The following is a 24,932-nucleotide window of genomic DNA, read 5'->3' on the forward strand; positions in this document are numbered from 1 at the left end:
CATCAAGCCAAATCATGATTTTGGTTTTATTTTGAAATAATCATGCAGCACTAAGTGAAACCCCCGGAGGAGTGCTCTAACAATCAGAGAAAAAGAGGAAACACGACAATGTGTTCCTTTCCCCTTTTGCTTGTGTTTTTTTAATTTACTTTCCATAATACGGTGACACACACAGGGCAGTGCTAAGCTAATTAACGGAACGCATGCTGCTGGAGCCGATGAAAGTTTTGCTGGCGAATGTTTTGCTCTACTCAGCTCGAGCTCTCAGAATTACAGCTGAGTGTTTGTGTGTGTGTGTGTGTGTGTGTGTGTGTGTGTGTGTGTGTGTGTGTGTGTGTTGGTAGGATTATGCGTTCTGCACGATAGGCCTTGTGCATCAAGCCTATAGCATTTCCCTCCAACCTGATTTTTAATGAGTTCCACAATTAGCAGAGTTCAACAGCCCGAAAGGCTAAATAAACCTTTTTTTCCTTCCATAGCCTTTCTTGCTCTCCCTCCCTCTGACCCGTTTTTTACTCAGCTCAGCTCTGTTCTGTCCATACACGGGTTTGTCCATCTCTGCAGGCCACGGAAAGGTGTTCTGTGGCATATCCGAGCTGCAGTAAATGCGTGATTGCAGAGGAGGGAACACTATTAGACAGACAGGGAGAGGATGAAGAGAAAATGGAGGGCGTCAAAGAGAGCGAGATGAAAGAGATAAAAGGAGAGGAATATTGTGTCTCCCCTTGAGCTGTGAAATGGTACACACGGACACCGGCCGCCACAGAATTAGGCACAGCGGCCAGCCTGCTATGTTAACACCTCGCGTATTAAACAAAACCTCGACGCGCTGCTAACACCCCTCTCGCTCGATGTGCGCGCATGCTTTTAATTATACGCAGCGGCTAGCCACAACGCTAACACCCCTTGGCGTAAACACGTTTAATAACACGCCGCAGCTGCCCGCAATGCTAATGCCCCACTGTTTCTGCATGGTCCACCCAGCGGTTAGCGCTACACTAACGTGCCATCCCATTGTCCTGTAATGTGAAATAAAAGAAGAAATGGTGGCTGATGATAACGCAGGACGCGGCGGGAAAGCCAAGCTGAAGAAGACGTGGTCTATAGGAGAGCTCTGTGGACAATGAGCCTCTGATTACCCGGCATGGGTGTGTGTGTGTTATAATGATGGCCATGATGAATTGGGGCATGCGGGCTGGTGTGTATGTGTGCGTCTTGGGGCATAGGGCACCGCCAGAGTTCTCCTGATGTATTTCCAAAGGATTATGTGGGAAGCGACTGCCTGAACAAATGGAAGTGAAGCCCTCTGTGAACACCTCAAATTAGAGTTCAGGCGACGTGGGTCTGTTGGTGTGTTTCATAATGTAATGCTCCTTTGAGCCTTGAAAGCAGATGTGTTGGTTGCCATTATGGAGTAAGGAACAAAATCGTTTTTTAAGCCACTAATGGACATAACCGGCTCTTAATGGACACACACACATATAGAAACACACACACATACTGAAGCTTCATGAACAAATTAAAAATCTCACAGGCCAAACACTGCGCACTCAGCCTTGAGGTTCTGTTAGGAACATTTTCACAACATTCATGAGGAGCCTGTGGGAATCAAATATAACAAACAGTGACAGAAAGTGTGTGAGAATACGACAGAATAAACATTACACGAAAGATTTGAATTCCCATCTTCAAGGTTTGCTAATGCAATGCAATATTAAAGGGTTAATTGGGAAAAAGAATGCAAATTCTGTCCAGTGTTATTATAAACTAAAAGCCAGACTTCATGTCTATTCCTCCACTGGAACACAATTGAAATAAACAGATATTTTGCTGAACACCTCAGTATATATTTAATCCATATAATAATACAGTGTTGTTTTGGACCTAACTTAAAGTGGAAGTGAAGCACTTTACATTTACAAGTTTACATTATTTTGTACATTGGCTTCCACTTTAATGAGAATACATTAAACAAATTCGATTAATGAAACCACTTTGAATAAAACAGCATGTTTTACTATAGTTTTTAGACCTAGGGCGCAGCCATCTTGGAATGTCGCTGTGTCTGACATCACAGGGTTGGTTCTGTTCCCTCATACAGTAGATATTTACATTAGATGTTGCCTACGATATTGTTGTCTATTGGAAGGAACGTGTCAATAGATCCACCATTTTAGTACAGGGTAGCGCTCCTTTGAAATGAATGTGGGACCAAGGTGCAGTGGAGGACTGGCTATCCAGAGCCAGATATATATATAAATAAACACATATATTGATCCAAGCTCAGGGTCCGTATGCGATTTCCAGTGTATATATCTATGCCGTTCCCTCAGCTGAACACATACAGTGATAGTAATGGACTGAACAAAGAGACTGGAAAGCCTAATTTAAATCAATGCATGAAGTTGTGGGTTTGGAGCTGGTGCAAATACAAGCATCAGATGCGTGTATAATACATACAAAAATTTTATTCGTTTTTCGATTCTTTTTATTTTAATACTGTTAATTTGAAGCGCTTTGGTCCACTCTCTCATGCTAGTGCAGCACTGCCTGATGAGGGGATTCACATTCAGACTAATGCAATGATTAAAATGATATATGACTTTACGCTTTACTAAGTGAAACCTTTGTGGATTATGTCAAGACATATTCTCATCAAGTTGATCAACTCGATCTCTCAACATATATGAAGGACGCCAGAAAATGCCTTGCAAAAAACCGTGCCGATCTAAGTTTGGTTTGAACCAAGCAGCAACCTCCCACTCTCCCTTTCAAGCAAATACTGAAGTAACTGAAACTGCAGTTGATTGAAATTCCGCTAGTCCTGGCTCCAAAATAGAGCATATTATATATTAAATTTATATTAAAATAAAAAAGGTGTTTACAGTCCGGTACAAAGAACGATTTTGGTTCATATAGATAATATTACCCTTCATGACAACTGTGAGGAGGGGGATTTTTTTATAACTTATCTGTTTTGTTTATATTAAGTTATATTATATCTGCATAATTAAGGGCGTGGCCACTTGAGTGACAGCTAGGTCTCGCTGGTCGCAGTCATGTCACCTCAGCTGATTCTGGTACACCTCAGCTTATGCATTGTACTTTTGTTTTGTTTTATGTGACTTTGCTTTTTTTGTGGTACGTTCTTAATTGTGCTTACAAACCATTCACGTGGCCTCCATTTCCCAGGTGAGTGAAATTATATACTTATACTATATCTATACATGTATTTGTTTCATTTAAGATGATTTATCATTTATAATTTTCTTTAGAACTGTAATGCACTCAGAATCTGACAGATTGATTAGCTGTAGGCTATGGAACTGTCATCTGAAACGTTGTAATACAGTGTTATGCCTTGACTTCATAAATAGCCTTGCATTTACTAACACAGACTATATTTGAAGTATTTGGAAGCAATTTGCGTTTTCCTCCTGTAGAAAACCGTCATAAGAACAATGCTTAGTGGCTCAATGTATTACAAAAGTGTTTTTAAAAGACTAAACACTTTACTGATATAGTGTACAACCAAGCACATGTGGTCAGAACCCTAACAAGTCACAGGTAATGAAGTATTAAGCATTTCACCCAAAGAAAAGCCTGGCTAAGCAAAATGCTAGCAGGAATCTATAGCTCTGAGCGATGACAAAATGGTGCCGGTTGGCCACGGCCACTTGTAGCTTCATTTGCGCTCTTCTGAAACCTATGGTTGATGTCACGAATACTATGTCCATATCTTTTACAGTCTATGGTTTGAACACGAAAAGAGGTGAGGGGCTGTAGTAGTGAAAAGTGAAAGTATCCACCCTAATTACAACAGTACCAGACCTTTTTGAAACCATGGTTGAAACCCAGACAGGCAGTCAGGCAGCGTAATACAGAGAGCGGACCAAAGCGCATGAAATGATTGATAATTAAAAGGAAAAAAATAAAAATGGAATAAATATATTTTTATACAAGACACACATCTGATGCTTGTATTTGCACCAGCTCCACACTCACAACTTCACACATTGGGTTAAATTAGGCTGTCCAGTCTCCGTGTTCAGTCCATATTTTCACTGTATCGGTTCAGCTGAGGGAACAGAACCAACCAGGAAAAAATATGTTCATTACCATTTCATTTTCTTTGTTGGCCATCTTGGATGTTTTCCCTATTTGAGCATGATGTAATTCATTATGGGGTTATATTTTCATGAAGGACGTGAAGCTGACTTCAAGTTCAGCCTAAACAAGGCATGTACATCATCAGGGTGTCATGTTTAGGTAGACAGCTCACTAGTCTTAGAGCAGAGCTTATGAGTGTGGTATTTCAGAATCAATGCATGCAGATTTGTGTGTATGTTTGCATGCTTATGAGAAAGTGTGCATGCATATGTGCGTGTGTTTATGCATTGTGAGCGTACGTGCGTGTTCGGCCTATAAAAGCCCCCCTGCACTCACCTCCAGCTGTCTTTGACCTTCCTTTTAAGTTGTTCCCAGCTGCACTACAGGCAATAGAGGTGGAGTCAGTATAGAGAGGCAGTTCAGCCATCTTTACTCCAGATCGAGCCTCCGCTATCAGCTGCCTGGCTCTCTCTCGCAGCTGCCTGCGCCGTTCTTCATCACGCTCCTGACACACACACACAAGCAGAGGGAAAGGGGGGTTATTGAACGGGTGCCATCTCAAGTAATTGACAGAAATGCCATTTTCACTCCTCTCTCTCCCATCAGATCAGACTGATAGCAGCTTTTTTACTAGCCTAGATGGAGGGTCTCTGGCACAGAGAAGGGAGAGACAGCGACAGATTCACTGCATGGTTTATTTGTCATTGATTCTGTATAGGTCCAGACATAATAAACCTGAGATACTTGCTGGAGTGTCATTTTTTCCCATGACTACATGTTTATGAGTGGTAGGTGTGAATCACAAAGAGAAGTAGACACAAATGCACACATCAGCTACAGTACTTCATGGCTTCCATCTGTTAGTAGAAAGATGTTATAAAATCTTGCTGGGGCCTGACATGCAAAATCTTCCTAATAAATAACTCGACGCATTCTATACAGACTTTAAACTATTTTAATGAATGCATTAATTTACTGCACAGTATATTTACCACAAATAAAATACCATTTACCATTACAGTCAAGTCAAAATAGATGTGTCAACATTGACGAGAAAGGTCAAGTTCACCCTCAAGAGCATCTCTATGTATCAAAATAGTAATGCTGCTTTCTCAAATCTATAGCTGCTGGCTATTATTATTGACCTAACTTTCATTACCTTCCCCATCCAGTGAGTGTTACCTGTATATAGCTATGCTACTTCCTTGAGTCCTTTTTTCTTTTTTAATAACTAAATTTGCAACATCGTTAGTGATAAAGTAAACTAATGTGAAAGTATTTGTTACTTTGGGATTTTTTAAAGATTAAAATATGATTAAGATCTTTGGTCGAGAGACAAAAACAGCCAAAATTTTTAGCCAAAAAAATAAAATAAAGATTATTCTGCACTGCACTGGTTTTACTCTTCGTCCAGCCTTACTCACTGTGTGGTGTGAAGTGGCTTTCACACCAGATGCAGAAAGCACTGCGCGATGAAACACATTCATTTCATTGCTCCATGCAAAGGCTGGTTTGTTGCCGTGTTAATTAAATGAAAGAGCAGCTGACACGGCATTTCATTACCGCTGGTTGCAATAAAGAATAGGAATCTACATCATGGGCAAGATCTGTTCTGCTATGTTTTCAGAAAGCATAATGTAAATCAATGCAAATCACCACTGAAAAAGCAGTCCATTTTAGAATAATATCTTTTGAAAAACAACAAAGTGCTCTCATGGTAGCGCTGCTAAAATGATGTCTCTTGACTCAATCACTGTTAATAAAAAGTTATTGGCTTGTGTTTTTTTAAAACAGTAAAATACAAGTTATTGAGTCAAATTGAAACATTATATAAAAACTATATAATAAATAAATATTACCATGCATTTCAGTCAAGTGCATTCAGGATTTTCAGTTTCAGGCCACAATTCTCATTTTATGAATCCCGATATATATTACTTGTAAAAGTAATTTTACCCAACACTGCTGCCAACTACTATACAGTGCCACAATACCATGAATAATTCCACATATTAAGTCACAACTTGGTTCCAAAACCTTTGTAACTGCTGCTACATAATCCATATTAAATGTCACATTCGACTGACACAATAAACAGGTAAAGGAGACAATAATAAAGAATACGTTTTATATAGCCTCTGGTTGAAAATATAGTGGATGGCTTAAAGAAACAGCAGCCTACAGAAACAGCCATTAATGAGGCATCTTTGTCTATGTGATTTAGACCTGCAAATAATGACAATGTCATGTATGCTTTAATGGTATATAGGATTTGATCAACTGAACATTTTACAATACACTACACATAGCTGAAATGTTATTAGAGTCTAAAATGGTTGTGTAACATTTACAGAACCACTACCATTCATTTACATTTAGCCAGGTTTGCTTATCCAGACAGCACACACACGCACATATTTTTCAAGGTGCTAACAGGTTTCTGGAGCAAAAGAGCAGAGTGAATTTACCCAACTGGTTACAAAAGCGTTAAGCTAATTAACCCCATTTCACCTGTTTCTGTGGACACTGTTTGTCTGCAGCCATTGTTCAGAAAGACAATAAAGCAGAGAGATGCAGATGAGGGAATCCCAGGAGCGCTTTTCAGGGGTCCAGCCCAGGGGCCCTAGGGGTCTCAGGGCAATTTGAACATGCAAGACAAAGCTAAGGCCAGGTTACATCTGAAAACGCAGGAGTGCTTGTGCCAAAGCTAAATTGGGCAAATATGCTCTTACAAAATGAATACATCAGTTGTAATTGATGGATGGACTTGAAAAAGCCAATAATATGGATGTGAATAATTTGAGCAATCAATATAGACAAACAGAACCATGTGTTTTGTAGAATTTAAATAAATAAATAAATAAAAATGAACCTTCATAATAATGCTTAAGCTGTAAGGCTTTTTACTTGTGCTCATCATACAATACAACTTAATATAATTGTCATTCTTTCTGCAGCTGAAGTCTGAAATGGCACATGATCATTTCAACCTCGGAGGTATCATCACACACAACCTTCGACACACTGTTTTACATACAGTGATTCAGGGCTGGTCTAGCCATTAGCACCCAAAATGAGATTCCTTGTGTGTTTGCGCCTTGAGGACAGGATTAGCAGCAGGCCCAGTGAAAACTGCTTTTAGGCAACTCTGGAAATGTTCTGTAATACTGTAGTCAAGGAAAATTAACAAGAGATGAAGAACAGCAGCAGACAGAGGAAATGGGAGATGATTCCATCCACGCCACCTGTGCTGAAACATTTATAAGGGGCTTGAATTGGTCAAATCTGTAAAGGGGCAGACAGGCACTGTATGAAGCTAATAAATGCTGATTCACATTAAATGGATGCTGACATTAGTGTGAAAAAAATGACTTCTTAAATGTTATATTGCTGTTTCCAGGCTTGTGCTTTTTTTGCATTGGACTTGAACTGATTAAGACAGATTTTTTGGAGACACTTCAGGTCTATACAGTAGGATTCTAGACAATAACATTATTTCATGCAATGACAAAAATAATAATATAAAATACTTTTATAAGGTTTATTAAAATAAGTTATAATTTTTGACGTACACTTCTATTCAAAAGTAAGATTTTGTACATTTTTTTAATCTCTTACTATTAAGACTGTACTGCTTTAATCCAAAATAAATACAGTACATATGATAATATTTTGAAACGTAACTTTTTGTTTTAAACATTTATATATTAAAATGCAAATTATTACAATGATGAAAATACAAATTTCATGACTCTTCAGAAGTCATTCCAATTAATATATAAGATAAATGTATATTAATATACAAAGATATTTGAAACATTAGTATTATAAAAAAACAGCATTCTCTATTGAATAGAAAGCCCAACAGCATTATCCAAACACCTTTTATACAAAATAGAAAACTTGGTAACACTTTATAATAACTACACACTATGAATCCTTCATTAAGCATTAGCAAATAGTGAATTCATTATCTGTTAAGCATTAACTCTACATTAATAAACGTTAGTAAGCAGTTTATAAATGCAGCTACAAATTCTCTATTCTTGACTTAAAAGCACATTTAAAATAGGCTCAATACTTGTTCTTTCATACTTTATTCATTATTTTTCATTACTAAATTAAGTATCATTACTTAAACCAGTTATTTGAGAGAAGTTGCTGGTTTTTAAAGATTACTTAGAATGAGTAAGTAAATGATTAATAAAGTATTCAAGTTTAAACACAGCTAAATAACTTTGAAATGTTGAGCATAATATATTGTTAATATTGTTGTTGTTTTATGTTATATTTTAACACTCCTGTTTTTTGGCAATGTTTAAACTTTACAGTACTTTTACTTTTTAAATAAGATTGCAAAGACGCATTGTTCATTTGATATGGAACCTTTAATTGTCATTTATTAGGGATTTATGAAGCATACATAGTCCTCCCTTTAGATTAGGTCACAAAACTCGATGAAGTTGAGTTAATAAAGCATTTATTAAAACACAAATTAGCTATTAATATATGCCTGAATAATAATATAAAAATGTTGATTTGAATAGTTTATTAATCTTTTACAAACTCATTTTGAATGATCTTAAAAAACAACAACTACTCGGAAATACAAATGATTTGTAAATAATGAAATTCTTAATATAGTCATGAAAAATTCATCAGTAACAAAGTATAAAAGAACAATTATTAAACACCAGCATTTGCATCTGCAGTTATAAACTTCTTACTAAAGTCTATTAATGTAGAGTTACTGCTTAACAAATATAACAAATAATGAATTCACTATTTGCTGATGTTTAATAGATGATTTATAGTGTGTAGTTATTAAGTGTTACCCAAAACTTTTAAGTTTTTACTGTAATTTTTTATAAATATAAATGCTTAATACATAAAAGCATGATTTTCTTATAAAAGATCTTACTGACCCAAAACTTTTTATAAATAATGATAGAAAAGTTTTTAAAACGCTTGAAAATATTTCAGAAGTTACTTTAAAATAATATAAATATCACATTGTTAGCTGTATTTATGCCATATTTGGAAAAAATCTTACCATTTGAAATGTTTTAATCAAGTATGGAATACATTACCATAAAATAATCATTATGAAAATAAACAATTTCATTGTTACAAATGAAATACTGTGACAGAATTTTAAAATTTAATAATTAAAATAAAAAAAACTAAAACTACTAACAATCACTTTTTAGGTCTTTTTTATTTGTGATTTGAATTAATATTGTCAATATTTTTATTATTAGCAATATTATTTCGTCATGCCCATGAAAAGAACTAATTGAAAGCTTGGGAAACTGAAAGGGAACATTACGAAGCTGTGAGGTCAAAATACATGAAGCAAAACAATCACTAGGAGATACAAATGGACTCCACTAAATGAATGAGCCCCACACACGGTGCAGAACAACCACTGTGGAACGATCCATTTCTACAGCAGCAATGAGGTGTGAAACGCTCTCTCCTCTTATGAAGAGATTTCTTTAATGACTGTCTCTTCAAATGGACTTCAAGTGGCTCTTCTTCAGTTACACTGAAGCTTGACCGTTCAGTCTGGACTCTCCAACTGGGCTTTGCTGGGACTGAGGGGAAGAGAAAGAGGACGAAAAAGGAAAAGAGGGGAGAGAGATCAGTGGCCCATCCAACCTCCCAGCTGCAGATCTCCAAGGATAATGAGGGGATCCACAAGAATGAGTCAAGCAAATGAAAAGAAGAACATCAGGGGAGGAAGAAGCGATGACAAAGTGATAGTTAAAGGTGGAGAAGAAAGCATGGTGTGTAGGAAGACTTTGCTCCATTTTTGGGAAGTAAAAACAACGGGGAGAGGGGTGCAAAGGCAGATAATGGAGGGCTGTCGGCTTGATTCTGGGCTGAAGATCCAGGGATAGAGGTGGTGGGCGGTGTAGCCGAGGCTCAGACAGAAGCACTCACAGTGGGGATGGGGTCCGGGTGGCTGCCCCAGCCTGGCTGCTCTTTTGGAGGGGGCTGGAGGCTGGGTGGGGGCTGCAGCGAGCCATGGAAGGAGTCGCTCGGCTGGGCACACACACAGGCTCAGGGCCCTGGCGCTAACACAGCCGTGCCAGCCAGCCAGAGACGGTGCCAGCCAGTGAAGCACAAACAGATATATTTGTCATGACACACTGAGTGTGGAGAGAAGGGGAGGACCACGCACACGCACACACACAAGCAGTGCAGAAGAAGAACAGAGTATTTGGATCTTTATCCCACCAAATGCCGCACACATCAACACGTGTGTACACAGATATTACTTTATCTGTTGTTATTCTGATTCCAAGAATGATTCTATTAACTTCTCAGCAACCTGTTGGACAAATAAAGAGATCTTTCCAGATTTCAGATAACAGCACAGGAGTAACAGTTCTTTTGATGGTAAAATTTTTTTTTACTATAGTAAATTATTGGTATCATATGAATACATATTTTGTAATATTCACAAATATATAAATGACTGTTAAATTAATGTTATAATAAAAACAACAACATTTACACACTTTTTATTGTTTGATTGATGATTTTTTTTATTTTATTGTAAATTATGGATACCATATCAATACTATTTATTTTGCTGATTTTAAAAATATATAATGTTATCATATGAAATATATATATTTTTGCATATTGGTTTACTCAGTTTTTTCTTGAATTAGTATTTTAATAATATAACGGGTATGATTTAACTTTATTGTCAGAATGAGCATGTTGCTTTTATGGTGTATATGTACTGCACATTCATAAACAAATTTTATAAATTGTGCATATACAGACTTTTGAACAGTAATTAATTACTTAAAAAAAGAGAAAAAAAAGAAAACTTATAGCCATGACAGCAAAACCAGCTGTAAGTAGCAACCAGTTCTTCATTCCCAACCCCTTTTAATTAAGAACTCATTCGTTTGTCAGGTGTGATGTCACGCGAAGCAACTTCCAGGTCCACCACTCTATCAAACTGTATGGGAAGACTCAACAAATGGTAATAATAAATGTTTACAAAGCGATGTGATACTTTCGAAAATTACGCCTGCAATATATATATATATATATATATATATATATATATATATATATATATATATATATATATATATATATATATATATATATATATATATATATATCTATACATACTGTTAAGTCAGAATTATTAGTCCCCTTTAAAGTTTTTTTTTTTTTTTTTTATTCTGTTTTTAATTTCTGTCAAAATGATGTTTAACAGAGCAAGGAAATTTCACAGTATGTCTGATAATATTTTTTCTTCTGGAGAAAGTCTTATTTGTTTTATTTTGGCTAGAATAAAAGCAGTTTAAGTTTTTTTTAAGTTTTTTAATTTTTTTAAAAGCCATTTAAATTTTTTGTTTGACTGTCTACAGAAAAAAAAACATCATTATACAATAACTTATCTAATTACCCTAACCTGATAAGTTAACTTAATTAACCTAGTTAAGCCTTTTAATGTCACTTTAAGCTGTATAGAAGTGTGAAAATTATCTAGTAAAATATTACATCATCATGTCAAAGATAAAATAAATCAGTTATTAGAAATGAGTTGTTAAAACTATTATTTTAGAAATGGGTTGGAAAAAAAATCTCTCCATAAAACAGAAATTGGGAAAAAAATGAAGGGGGGCCAATAATTATGACTTCGACTGTATATGCCAATGACTGTAATATCCAATGGCCAATATTGGTGTCTGAGATGCAGCAAGTCCAGAGAGTGTTGCATACAATATGATTTTATATAAAGTTCACTTTAATGTGTGATGTAACTTATAAGTGGTCATAAATGAATATTTTCTCAATTCATATGAGTAGCGGCTTGGACATGGAAACAGTATTCCATATGACACCCTTAACAAGCCAATACAGACAACCCACAAATACAAAAAAACCCACCAGATATTCAGTACTTTCACAAAAGCAACCAAACATGAATGTAATGTTTGACGCATATTTGAGAAAATGAAAACACTGCCACGTCTCGGGCTCATCAACCCTCTCTCACTCCGTCCTTTAGAAAGTGACCTGTGAAATAAAGAGACTTCCTTGTCCTCTTCACCTCCCTCTCTCCGCACTGTCTATCAAACCCTACTCTCTTTTATTCTTCCTTCGCTCCCATTTCTGTCCTCTTTAAATGGAAAATACAGATCGTCTATGATCTGTCCCCTGGCTTCGTGGTCTGTAATGAGAAAACTTCACCTTGTGTCCCCGGCCATTCTGAAGGAAGCATTCGGCTGCTCCCGTTCACAAATCCAATTATATGTAGTCGAGAAAGAGAGGGAGAGAGAAAGAGAGAGAGAGGGCGAGAGTGTATGGAAAGGGAAGCATTGGGTGGACGAATGGGGCAGCTTTTCCTCTGTAATGTGGCCTCTGCTTGGTGTTGAGGTGTCAACTTAAAATGCAAGTAGTTGAGCATCAGCTAATCCTACAGCAGCCTGCTTTAGCCTCCAGCCAAACGAGAGCGAGCAAGAGAGAGAGAGAGAAAGAGAGAGAGAGAGATGCCACCGTGGCCTTATCGCCGGGCTGCAGATGTGCTTCCTGGATCAATGCACATACACCACGATCAATGCATTTGATAAAGAATTAAGAAGAAAACTGTACATGCTATCAAAGGCCGTTGTACATGGCATAATTATGCTTCTGCATGTGTGTAGATGATACTGGTGCGGTGCGAGGGTGAACAGATAAATCGGGAGATAGAGATAGATGTCTTGCGGGCTACACAGCCTGCCCTTAGCACCCGGCTCACAAAAAAAAAAAAAGAAAAAAAATCTGTCAAACGGTTAGAAACCCATTTCTTTTTAGAGAAGAATAAAAGCCATTGGGCCAGGTTCGTCCCTCAGAAAGACATCTGCAATTGAATGTACCTCATGAGGGCATTTTTATGGAACTTATAGGGAGCACAAATTAAAATAACAATGTAAATCACAAACTAAACAGGACAAAATGTGCTTATTTTAACATATGATTGAAGAGAAACACATTTTGATAAAACAAAACTAAAAGAACCTGCAGTGTGTATGCTGTGCATGTGCACTATTGTTTAAAGGGTCACTAAACACCAAAACACATTTTTTAAGATGTTGACAGTCATATATGTGTCCCACGTTGCTAAAAAGGACATATATTTCACTAAAAAGTGAAAATTGGTTGCTTTTGCGTTGTTTAGAGCAAATTCGTTCTTCCGGTTTGAAAATAAATTAAGCATGGTGACAACGATGAGATCATTGTGTAAATTTCAGCGTGGAGATTGGCTGTCTCAAAGTGACATCATTGAGTTTTCAGCACATCTGTTCATTAATTCATGAGAAAGACTTGGTTCGAACCAATCAGCATGCTCTATTGTGAATGAGCGGCAACTATTAATATGCATGATATAGCTTCAAAGTCTCTTTTTACCTGTTACAGTGTTTAAAGAGACGCCCCGTTGTGTTGCCAACCGTAATTAAAACAAGTAGTGGAAGAATCGCTCGAAGACATGGGTCGTCAGTGTTGCGTTTATAAATGTGCCACAATGAAGGATTTGTTTCCTTTTCCCTGTGATGAGAGCATAGCTCAGTGGTCAGTACAGTGGTCTGCTAACACTCAACAAAAATATGTTTGTAAGGAACAGTTTTTTACCCGAGAGCTTTTTGAATCTGGAAATGGTGAAATATAGATTTGCCACTCGTCTTCTTTTAAAAAAGACACGGTTTCCGTTGGTGTTTATTGTCCTGTCTCTATGGATTTGGTAAGTGTGTGATCAATGTTCTTTGTTTATGTTTATTCAGATGGCAAGGTTAGTTAGTATCGTCAGCAATACTCTTTCAGTTTTTAAAGACTTGCCTTAGTTTACAGTAATATCACTACAATATTATGGCCTGAAAAGCCTCCACTACCACACAGCTCTCAGATTTGCAGTAAATGCTGCTCTCCAAATCACTGTCTATCTCCTCTGCATCCGTGTTGCCAGCGTGAATATCTGCTGTAGTGCACATAATTAAACTCCCCTATTAATGCAAACCCTTCCCTCTTTCGCCATTCTACACTCCCACCTAAACAAAGCTGGACTCACCCACTTTCCTGACTTTTTCAAACTAGAGGTGTGAAAGCACCCTGCTGAGACATGGTTTCATGGCCCTTTAAATGTCAACCAAGTTGATTAGTTTTAGTAAATATGCATTGCTGTCTCCATTTTGTACATGACTCCTATTTTTTATCATCTAATAGGAAGTTTTTTCAGCAATCAATAAACTTCCGATGAGAGATTATTGTGACTATCTTCAATTTTCTAAAATTGCTTTTACACATTAACTTACAACATCGATATAATCTGTAATCAAAATATAGTCCGTTTAATAGACCCAAGCATTCATTTGGTTGTTCAAGCGTAAAATGTAATGAAAGGCTGTTTAAATGCAAGCTCTGCAAGAATTAACAGCTGAGTGCTGAAAATGCATTGAAAATCCAGTTGAAAATTATTGTTCATTTATTTTAAAGATATGACACAAAAAATATAATGTAACGCAGTGCTTCTAATCCTGTGTGAGGCCCACTTTATATTGTGTCAATCAAGCAGTGAAGATCATTGATTTTGAACAAAGCAGATTTTAAATGAGGTGAGTTTATAATGGCATGACAGTTTAACAGAAGCATCCAGGAGAACTTTTTCAAAATTGAAAGTCCCCATGCAAATAGCCCATTGACTTTTACCATTACATATCACAGCAGTACTTAAAAGCTTTTAAAAAGTACTTTTAAAAGCTTTTAAAAACCCTTTAATACATATTAAAGCCCTAATAATAATTTAATAAACCCCTAAACCCGGCACACTTGCATTATATGAGGGAACAGCCATTTAAGTGCTGTCCGAAACCATAGTGGACATTCTGAAGTGCACTCAATCAGTCCCACTATTCACGCTAATAATCAGTGTACAATCGATGTACACTAAACGGATAGAGAATACCTATGATAATAATACCTAATAATACCTATAATGATGATAATAATAATAATAATAATAATAATAATAATAATAATAATAATAATAGTCAATTTGTATGCCAAATGAATTTCCAAATCTGACCACAAGACGGCATCCACAGCGAAATCTTATCGGTGTACATTTCTAAATAAATTATTTAATTGTTAAATTAACATTTTTATACACAACAGAAATTAAAATATCTGTTTCATTACTTCTAGACAAATCTGTTAAATGTTAAAAAACAACCATGTGTCTGACCATGCAGTATAAACCATGGGAGGGATTTATCAACAAACGGCATCACTTCCAGTGCACTCGGTGCTCGAATTCAATCACTCATTTTCATTTACTCATGAACTATCTTAATGGACTAATTTAGGGAATAGTGGGGCGATCTTGGATTTCAATTTCTTAGTATCTGTTTTGTTCAGAAATGAATCAGATTATGAAAACAAACATGAATCCTCGAATAAGAGAGTGAATATGGTTCATTTGTAACATATACACCTCAAGAGAACATTCCAAATACTCACACAACACTTCTAGGGAACTTGAATGAATTCAACATAAGCACAAATTAAACAGGACAAAACATGATTATTTTAATATCCGACTGTATAAAGCCAGAGGCTAGAGAGTTACAGAGCTGGAGGGAGATCTGAATGTGGGCAGTTGGAAAGACAAACCCCTGATGCGGGTGAAACTGTAGTAGCTGAACAGGTTGAGCTGGCGTTTGTGTGCTAGCAGGAAGAAAACTTTGTCCTTTACATGACAACATAATTACCCATCAGAAAAAGCCATTCACCACAAGCTGTTCTTTACTCAGTACAAACAACACACACCTGTTTCAACCAATATGAAGGTTGGATTGCTTCCTTAATGTGATGCATTTCCAAGTTTAGTGAGATTAGTTTGATCAGGATTTAAGAAACGAGTAAAGAGAGTTGAAAAATAACAGGGCGTTGGTGACAGGATGTTCAATAGTATTACATCACTTTTGCAATGTTTATCGATGAATAGTTCACAATAACAACAGGATTATGTGTTAGGGTGAACATAAATTGAAAATGTCCTTTCTTTCTTCATATACTTTGTGGTTGCACATTACTTGTGTTATTAATGATTCACTGGTGCACACATCAAATCACAATACACAGCGACATCCTCAGAACTTTCTTTTTGTTATTCCAGAAAGTTGATCTTTGTAACCTTTACTAAAAATGCAATAATCTGCTAAAATCACTTGATTTTTCTGCTTTCAGAAACATTAGATATTCATTTACATTAGATAGACGTTTGTGCTTTTAGTTTTTAACAGCCCTCCTGTGAATTTTTTTTTCTTTTTCAAATATTTTTTAAGTGATTTCAAGTTTCACACGATTTCCTATAATAATTGTTTGCTCTGGAGAAAGTCTTACTACTTTAGTCTGGAATAAAAGCAATTTACATTTTTTTAAAACAATTTTAGGGTCAATATTATTAGCCCTCTTAAGAAAGATCTTTTGATAGTCTACAGAACAGACCACTGTTATCCTAACATAGTTAACATAGTTAGTTATCCTAACATAGTTAGTTAACACAATAGCCTAGTTAAGCCTTTAAATGGCACTTTAAGTTGCTTACTAGTATCTCACAAAATAAGTAGATATGATTCACTGACAAAATGGCAAAAATTAAAGAAATTAGCTAATAGAGTATAGTTAGTAAAACTGCTATGTTTAAAAACATATTGAAATAAATCATCTCTCTATTAAGCAACACTTGGGAAATATTTTTAAAATAATTTAAATAATAATTTTGACTTCAACTATACTTCAAGGAAATTATTATTATAAAATTAGTCAATAATGGTTCGATCGATTTAAAATAATTTTTAAGGTTTTAATATAATTTATAAAGTAATTCATTACTGTGATGATAAAGCAGACATTAGTGTCACAAGATCATTCAGAAGTTATTCTACTATTCATTATAATCTACAGCTCCGCACAGGAGGTTTGGCCAGAGGAGAAATGGTTGCGTGTTTTAGGAATTGTAAAGCTGCACATTGATGGATTTGCTCTTTAGTGTTTCGACTTTCAGCAGTGAAAATTAAACTACACTGAACTGAACTAAACTGAACATCAACTCAGAAAACTGGACTGACAGTTTCATTTTACTAAAACTTCGATATTAAGCTGCTTTGACACAATCTACATTGTAAAAATGCTATAGAAATAAAGATAAATTGAATTGAACATTCTGATACTTTGCTTAAGAAACATTTCTTAACAATGTTAAAAAGTGTTCTGCATTATGATAACAGAATTTTAATGCATTCTTCGCGAACAAAAACTATTTATTTATTTTTTTTAATTGTGTGCACTAGTGAATAAATGTCAACCAAGTAGTTAGGCATTGTTTTATAACTTGCAAACTTCATATGCTCTGGGTTGACACAACTTACATTTTTCACCATTCAATTTATTTCTAAACAGACTTAATTAATTACTAAATTAATACTTTACTTATTAAACCAAAAATACAGAGTATCAGTTTTATTCCAAAACTGTAAAAAAAAACAATGTGTTTTTAAACAGAAATCAAAGACTTACCCCTTAAATATCTACTTATAAAACAGTAAATAAGTTCCATTTCTACATTTCGTGTTTTATCTCTTTCGGTCTTAAGCAAGACTTGGAGCATGACCATTTAAAATGCATTAATGCCCCAGAAAATCAACAAGTTAATGGAAAATATTACACTAATGCTTGTACTTACTTTCTTTAATTAAAGTGCTCACACAGACGCACTCAGCGCTCTCTCTCTCTCTCTCTCCCACACACACACACACACACACACACACAGAAAACAAACACTTTTTCAGCAAGACTGAAATAACTGGATTAAACAATTGCAATTTCATATCAAAATGAACTTAAAACTTTATGCTTTTATCCTTCATATTTTATTCATAAGCAAGCGACGTAGAAATGAGGTTAAAAAACTGAAGGGCGGTAAGAAAGAGAGAAAGGAATGAGGTAGTGGAAGAGAAGAAAGCAAAGGTTGTTGTGCTGGAAAGAGAGAGGGAAAAGAGGGAAACCGGGGTGGGGGGGTAGAGGAGACAGACCCACTGAGAAATGACTGTGTGTGCGAAACACCGGAGAGAGCAGGAGCTTGATCACAACTCATCAAGAGACTGGAGGGGCGTCTCTCTCTCTCTCTCTCTCTTTTTCTCTCTCTCTTTCTCTCTCTGTCTCTCTCTCTCTCTCTGTTCCAACCAACTGCTTTGATCTCCACACACACAGCCCTTCAACTACCTTCTATCCATTCTGTTTCATTAGATGAGAATCCACCGGAAAAAGAAAGGTTTCCAACTTAAAAGACAATGGGAATGTGTAGTCACTCCCGTCAGCATGTTAAAATGCATATGGAGGACGCAGCCACGGTTCCTTTGAAAGTCTGAGGGGAATCGTTTGAGGGGGCGTCAGACCCAAAGAACAGGGAACAGGAGGACGACTGTGGCCTAATTGGCCCAATTAACTCCGAGTCTCTAGTGCTTGCTGGGACAATTGGTCTTCCCCGGGCCTTCCCACTGACTCTCACGCATCAGAGGCGGGCCGACGCTAACAACTGTGGACTACAGAGAGAGCCCGCCACACAGAAAACAGATCAGCGCAGAAGAAAAGCTACATATTTGATTACGTGTTGATTTGATGTGTGACGCTGCAGTGAAACGAGGCTGAAAAGCGAACATGATAGAGGCGGCCTGAAAACACACACGCACAGGCGCGCAGGGAGGCCTCCGCCAGTTCAAAGGTTTGCCCCGTCTCTCTCTCTGAAAGGGAGGCTTGCGGGCGGCTCGGAAAAGTCACCGCACTGTCACACAGAGTCAGGAGGGTGAAGCAGGGCCTCCTCGGTAAAAATCAAACACAGTCCAATTAAACTAATCATAACGAGCCAGTGAACACGAGGAAGCTCACCTGGAATCTTTTTTGCTCCCCCTCTCCAGCTCTCTCTCTCTCTCTCCGTACTCTTCATAATTACCCTGGCCAAAGCGCTGTGAAATTACTGCACTGATCAACTAATGCTTGAGGAAATCTGAAGAAATGTACTGTCCCCTTTTTCTGACTCCCTCCCACCCATTTTATGATTTAAAGGACTACATAAATAAAAAAATTATATCACTCGCTCTCCTCAGCTTTCTGTTCACTGAGGGCTGAAACAGAGGAAGAGAAAACAGAGGGAAGATTCTTGACCTTTTTAAAGAGTTCAAGGAATGTTGTTAGAAATTTAAGATCAGTCAAAAGGCAGTCAATGCAACAAAAATAATTGAGTAAAATATTATAAAAATTTAAATGCTGGGAGATTAATAAAATAAATATAAACACTACACTGTCAAACCCAACAGTCAACTTTTTCAAATGAAATGAGTGTAGTTAAATCAAAATGTACTGAAAGTTAATTAAATACCTCATTACATCAACTTAAATGGAGTAAGTTCACAGTACTCATGTAGGTTAGTTTTCAACTCGAATGGTGTGTAGCAATCGATTTCCTCAAACAGTTTGAGTTGCCTTAACTTATTGGGTTTTACAGTACTCAGTTGGTTTGAGTTCTCTTCATATATTGGGTTTTACTGTCCTCAGATTGCTTCGTTTACTCAAATGGATTAAGTTCACAGTACTAATTAGGATTAGTTTTTGAACTTAAATGGTTTGTTGCAATTGGTTTTCTCAAATGGTTTAAGTTACCTTCACTTTTTGGATTTACGGTGTAGTACAAATATTTGATTAGGAAAACTTAAATCTGAAATGGTTAAAATGGTAGAAATGCTAAAACCTAAATTAAAATAAAATAATAAATAAATACATGACAATATATCACATATTAAAACTACTGTATGAACAAAATTTTTAAAAATAATTAAAGCGAATTGAAGACATGTATAAATACTAAAACAATACATAAATAATACTTGCACACTTCACCAGGAATAGTAAGTTAATTCACCAAAATGTCTTAAAAAATGATTTATTAATACTTAACACTTAATACTTATTAATATGAATTTAAAATCTAAAAAAAAAAAATTATTCATAAGCTTTTATTAAAGAAAAAACACAGTAATATGCTCCACAATGCACAATTTCAAATGTGTTGCAACCTCAATATTTGATTTAGCTTCAAAAAATAATGAAACAAAAGAATTTATCAACACTATGCCACAAATGCGTTTAACTTAAACATTCCATTCAAGAGTGTATGTGTGTGTACTGACATGAGGAGGGGGGCGACGTGTGCTGTGCTTTTTCTAATTGTCGATTAATTAGCGATTTGCTCTCAGCAGGCGGTGAAGAACATGAGAGCGACTCAGAGGCTCGGTCCTAATGGATTGTGAAGGCCACCTACCCATAGTACAATGACCACTACTAAACAATTCATACTGCTATCCTGCTATCAAAGGCCTAAACACACACATATACACAGAGTTGGCAAGGAACAGGGAGACAGAGAGTGAAATAAAGTGAGAGAGAGACAGAGAGCAGTGGCAAAGATCAAAGCAAGAGAGCCAGCACTGCACAATGAAGCATAATTAACATGGCATGTAAAAGAACAAGAGAAACACACACACACAGAGCAGGTCTGATGAGAGGGGTGGACACACTGACGGGCCCACTGAAACACACCACTGACTTAGGACAATGACAGGCCTGCTGGCCATCCTCGCACACAATCAGCTCTGCATGCTAACTGCTAACAATATAGTAAATGGGGAGAAGCTGTGCTTTATTCAAAATAGCCCTTGAAGTGGGATGACAAACATTGCTTTTCTCCGTTAAACCGTAGTGAAACAGAAATCGGGGAATAAGTATTTATATATATATCTATATATACAGTTGAAGTCAGAATTATTAGCCCCCCTTTGAATTTTTTTCTTCTTTTATATTTCCCAAATGATGTTTAACAGAGCAAGGAAATGTTTACAGTATGTCTGATAATATTTTTTCTTCTGGAGAAAGTCTTATTTGTTTTATTTCAGCTAGAATAAAAGCAGTTTTAAATTTTTCAAAACCCATTTTAAGGTCAATATTATTAGCCCACTTAAGCTATATATTTTTTTGATAATCTACAGAACAAACCATTGTTAAGCAATAACTTGCCTAATTATCCTGACCTGCCTAGTTAACCTAATTAACCTAGTTAAGCCTTTAAATGTCACTTTAAGCTGTAAAGAAGTGTCTTGAAATATATCTAGTCAAATATTATTTACTGTCATCATGGCAAAGATAAAATAAATCAGTTATTAGAAATTACTTATTAAAACTTATGCTTAGTAATGCATTGAAAAAATCTCCATCAAACAGAAATTGGGGAAAAAATAAACGTGGGCTAATAATTCAGACGTCAACTGTATGTATATATTATATAAATTTTTTACATTACAGATTATGCTGTGAACAACAGCAATACACCTCCCTCCCCCCCTAAATTATTTAATTAATTGTAAAAGAGGGCTTATTTGTACATTTTACAATAGTTTTCAATATTTATTTTTAAAGTATTGAATTAAACTACTTAAATATATGTTTTCTCTATTTTAATACAAGTAAAATAACTTATTTATGGAAAAGCAGATTTAAAAAAAATCCATAACATATTTTGTTATAATAATAAATATTTAAAAAGCTGTGCTGCTTAAAAAATGTTTTCGTAACACAATTGTTGGAGCCATTTCATAAATAGGAAGTTTAAAATAAAACTGAATGCTTCTGTAGCATAAATGGCTTTAATGTTATCAGCATTCTAGTTTAAAGAAAACAAAAACTTTAAAATAAAACACTAAATGACCCTAAATGTTCAACTATAGTATGAAGGGAAAGAAAGGGAGGGAATAAAATATTTATAATTAGTTTTTTAAAAAAAAGTTTATAGCAGCACAGCCAGAGAAATAGTGACAATCAATGATTTTCCACAATACATTTTACCCTCAAGCAGAAATTTGTATTCAAAATTTATAATTTATTTATAAAGTTATTCTCATTCAGGGTTTCTGCAAGTTTCACCAAGTCAAATGTAAAACTTTTTAATACATTTTAAGACTTAATAAAATTTTAGACTTATATATGGCTAAACAATAAGGATTTTTAATGGTCCAGCAAAAAAAAATTACTTGCCCTATCCAAAAAACTAATTCTAATTAGTTACTTCTTAGTCACATATTCTAAATTATGTGTCAAAACAAGCAGACCCTAATTGTATACATACAGTAATATTTTTTCAACACAATTTAAAAAAACATTTTAAAAACTAAATGTAAGCACAACAGTGTTTTAATATTAGTTATTAATAAAGTTTTGCTAAATGTTTTATTACAGTAGATTTATAGTTGGTGATTGGACCGATTGGGTAGCTTGGGTAGAAAAATTAAGACCCATTTAAAATAATTTAAGACCTACAAGACATTATTTTACTAAATTTAAGACTTTTTAAGGCCTAAAATTTTGTTTTTGAAAGGATACATACCCAGTAATTACTATAGTATTGTTCGGAACAAAATTTTATATGGAAAACATCTTGTTTTACATTTTTTCCAGAGTCACTGTAAACTTTTTTCTATTTTTACTGGCATATTAGCATACACACTGCCTTAAATCTAACAGACATGCATTAAAAGTCACAACACAGTAAATTTAATTTGAAAGTTTTAACCTGAACTTTAACTCTAAAAATCAAATCAACCCTGTATTCTTATCTTTCATCTGAATGTCAGGACCAATTAGCAGTAAAAGGGAAGCACATACAGTATTTCAGCCCATGCTAAAGTGCATAACTAAAAAGCTCCCAACACCCCAATGACTTCACCCCCCCCCCCCCCCCCCTTTTTCTCATCCATCCTCACTTTCACCCCTCCATCTCTATCCCAGCTTTGAAAGAATGGAGCAAGTCTTAATTTAATTAAAATATTCCCTCTGCATGCTAAAGCGCAAAGTCTCTTCTTAGCGAAGGAGCTTCATGCAGAGGCCAGTGATAAGATAACAGGGCCTACTAATCAAAACAAGACATCAACTAATCTAATCTAAATCACTAACAATTACCAGCGTGCCAAGCCACGCTCCCGTTTGATCAATGTTTTCTATTAAAAAGTGAAACAATTCAATATTCCGGCACGCTAATGCACTGAAGCCTCATTAGCACATCGTCCTTGGGATGGAGGCACTGCGAACGCACACACAGACGCTAATTTGTGTTTAATTTACGGGAAGAGGACCATCTCCCCTTCATCAAGAGCACAGAGGACTTTTGCAGGGGAGAGAAACAAGCTGACAGCGGGTGATCTACATACGTTTATAATGTTCAAAAGCTAACAAATACAAACCAAAATCTGCAAATATTTTTAAATGAATGCACTACCATTATAATATTAATGTCTGCAGTATTTTATTTTTCACATTTTTGAAAGTTTATACACATTAAAACAGCATTATTAGAATTTTATTTAAAAAACAGTGTAATAATGTGAAATTTTTCTATATTTCACAAGAGTTTTATTTAATTTTTTTTATTAAAATAATTACATCATACTAATTATTTTACTATTTTCGTATGACATTAAATAGTTTTGTATGGCATGTATGGAATTTTTAGCATCGTTACCATTTATTCATTCATTTTCTTTTCGGATTAGCCCTTTTATTAATCTGGGGTTGCCACAGCGGAATGAACTGCCAATTTATCCAGCACGTTTCACGCAGCAGATGCCCTTCCAGCTGCAACCCATCTCTGGGAAACATCCATACACACACACACACACACATACACTACGGACAATTTAGTCTACCCAATTCACCTATAGCATGTTTCTTTGGACTTGTGGGGGAAACCGGAGCACCCGGAGGAAACCAACGCGAACATGGGGAGAATATGCAAACTCCACACAGAAATGCCAACTGACCCAGCCAGGGCTCGAACTAGCGACCTTCTTGCTGTGAGGTGATCGTGCTACCCACTGCGCCACCGTGAAGCCCTTCGTTACTATTAATTTATTATTATCAATGTTAAAAATTGCCGTGATTCTTGATGTTTTTCCAGAATCCAGAAAACTTTAAGAATTCTCTGATAAAACCAAGGTTCTTTTTTTATGACATATATATATATATATAAATATATTAGAGCTGCACAATACATCGTTTCAGGATGGACATCGCAATGTGATGATATGCAGTAGTCACATCACAAGTATACGTTGAATCTGGATTATAATATACCCTTTTGCAATTGTTTCATGAGGCCTGTGACTGTGAGGGTTCTAAATGCATTCAGGCATAAGAAATTGTACCGTCTGCAACTTTAATAACTATTTATTTTAATGAGTTGTTTATCAAATGAAGACTTCAAAGATTATTATTTTACATTTGATTATTCAATCACTACATACCTGAATACAAATCGCCTCCTCTGAAAACAATAAAGTGCTGTTTATTTAATTGGTATTTTTTCTTTATTGAATTTATCAATGCTTGTAGATTGTTTCTTATATTTTATGCATATGCACTCCACTACCGAATCATCCCAATAAGTTTAAAATAAAAAATTCTTTCCAAAACGTTATTCAATATATCTAGTGAAATTGTATTCATATCGCAATATATATTATTTATATATATTTTTTCTTTTATAATTATATAAATAGTTTTCCTGTCACAAATTCTGTAGATGCTAATTTGGATTATCTTTTGTTCATTAGAGCACAGAGAACTTTTGCCAAAGAGATACAAATAAAACAAAAAAAAAACGTTGTGAAACGTAAAATAATAATACATGAGTTTTTTTTTTGTTATAT

At 35.5% G+C, this 24,932-nt stretch overlaps 1 protein-coding gene across 6 annotated transcripts in view; it reads right to left on the bottom strand.

The window, feature by feature from the left end:
* ehbp1 (EH domain binding protein 1) overlaps positions 1-24,932 on the bottom strand; it is a 209,516-nt gene that overhangs the window by 65,635 nt on the left and 118,949 nt on the right. For all 6 annotated transcript variants that reach the window (XM_056477550.1, XM_056477549.1, XM_056477555.1 and 3 more), the window contains one exon: positions 4,447-4,615. In XM_056477550.1, the coding sequence (XP_056333525.1) occupies positions 4,447-4,615 (169 nt within the window). The remainder of the gene's footprint in view (positions 1-4,446; positions 4,616-24,932) is intronic.

This window comes from Danio aesculapii, chromosome 17, assembly GCF_903798145.1.
Source record: "Danio aesculapii chromosome 17, fDanAes4.1, whole genome shotgun sequence".
NCBI lineage: Eukaryota > Metazoa > Chordata > Actinopteri > Cypriniformes > Danionidae > Danio > Danio aesculapii.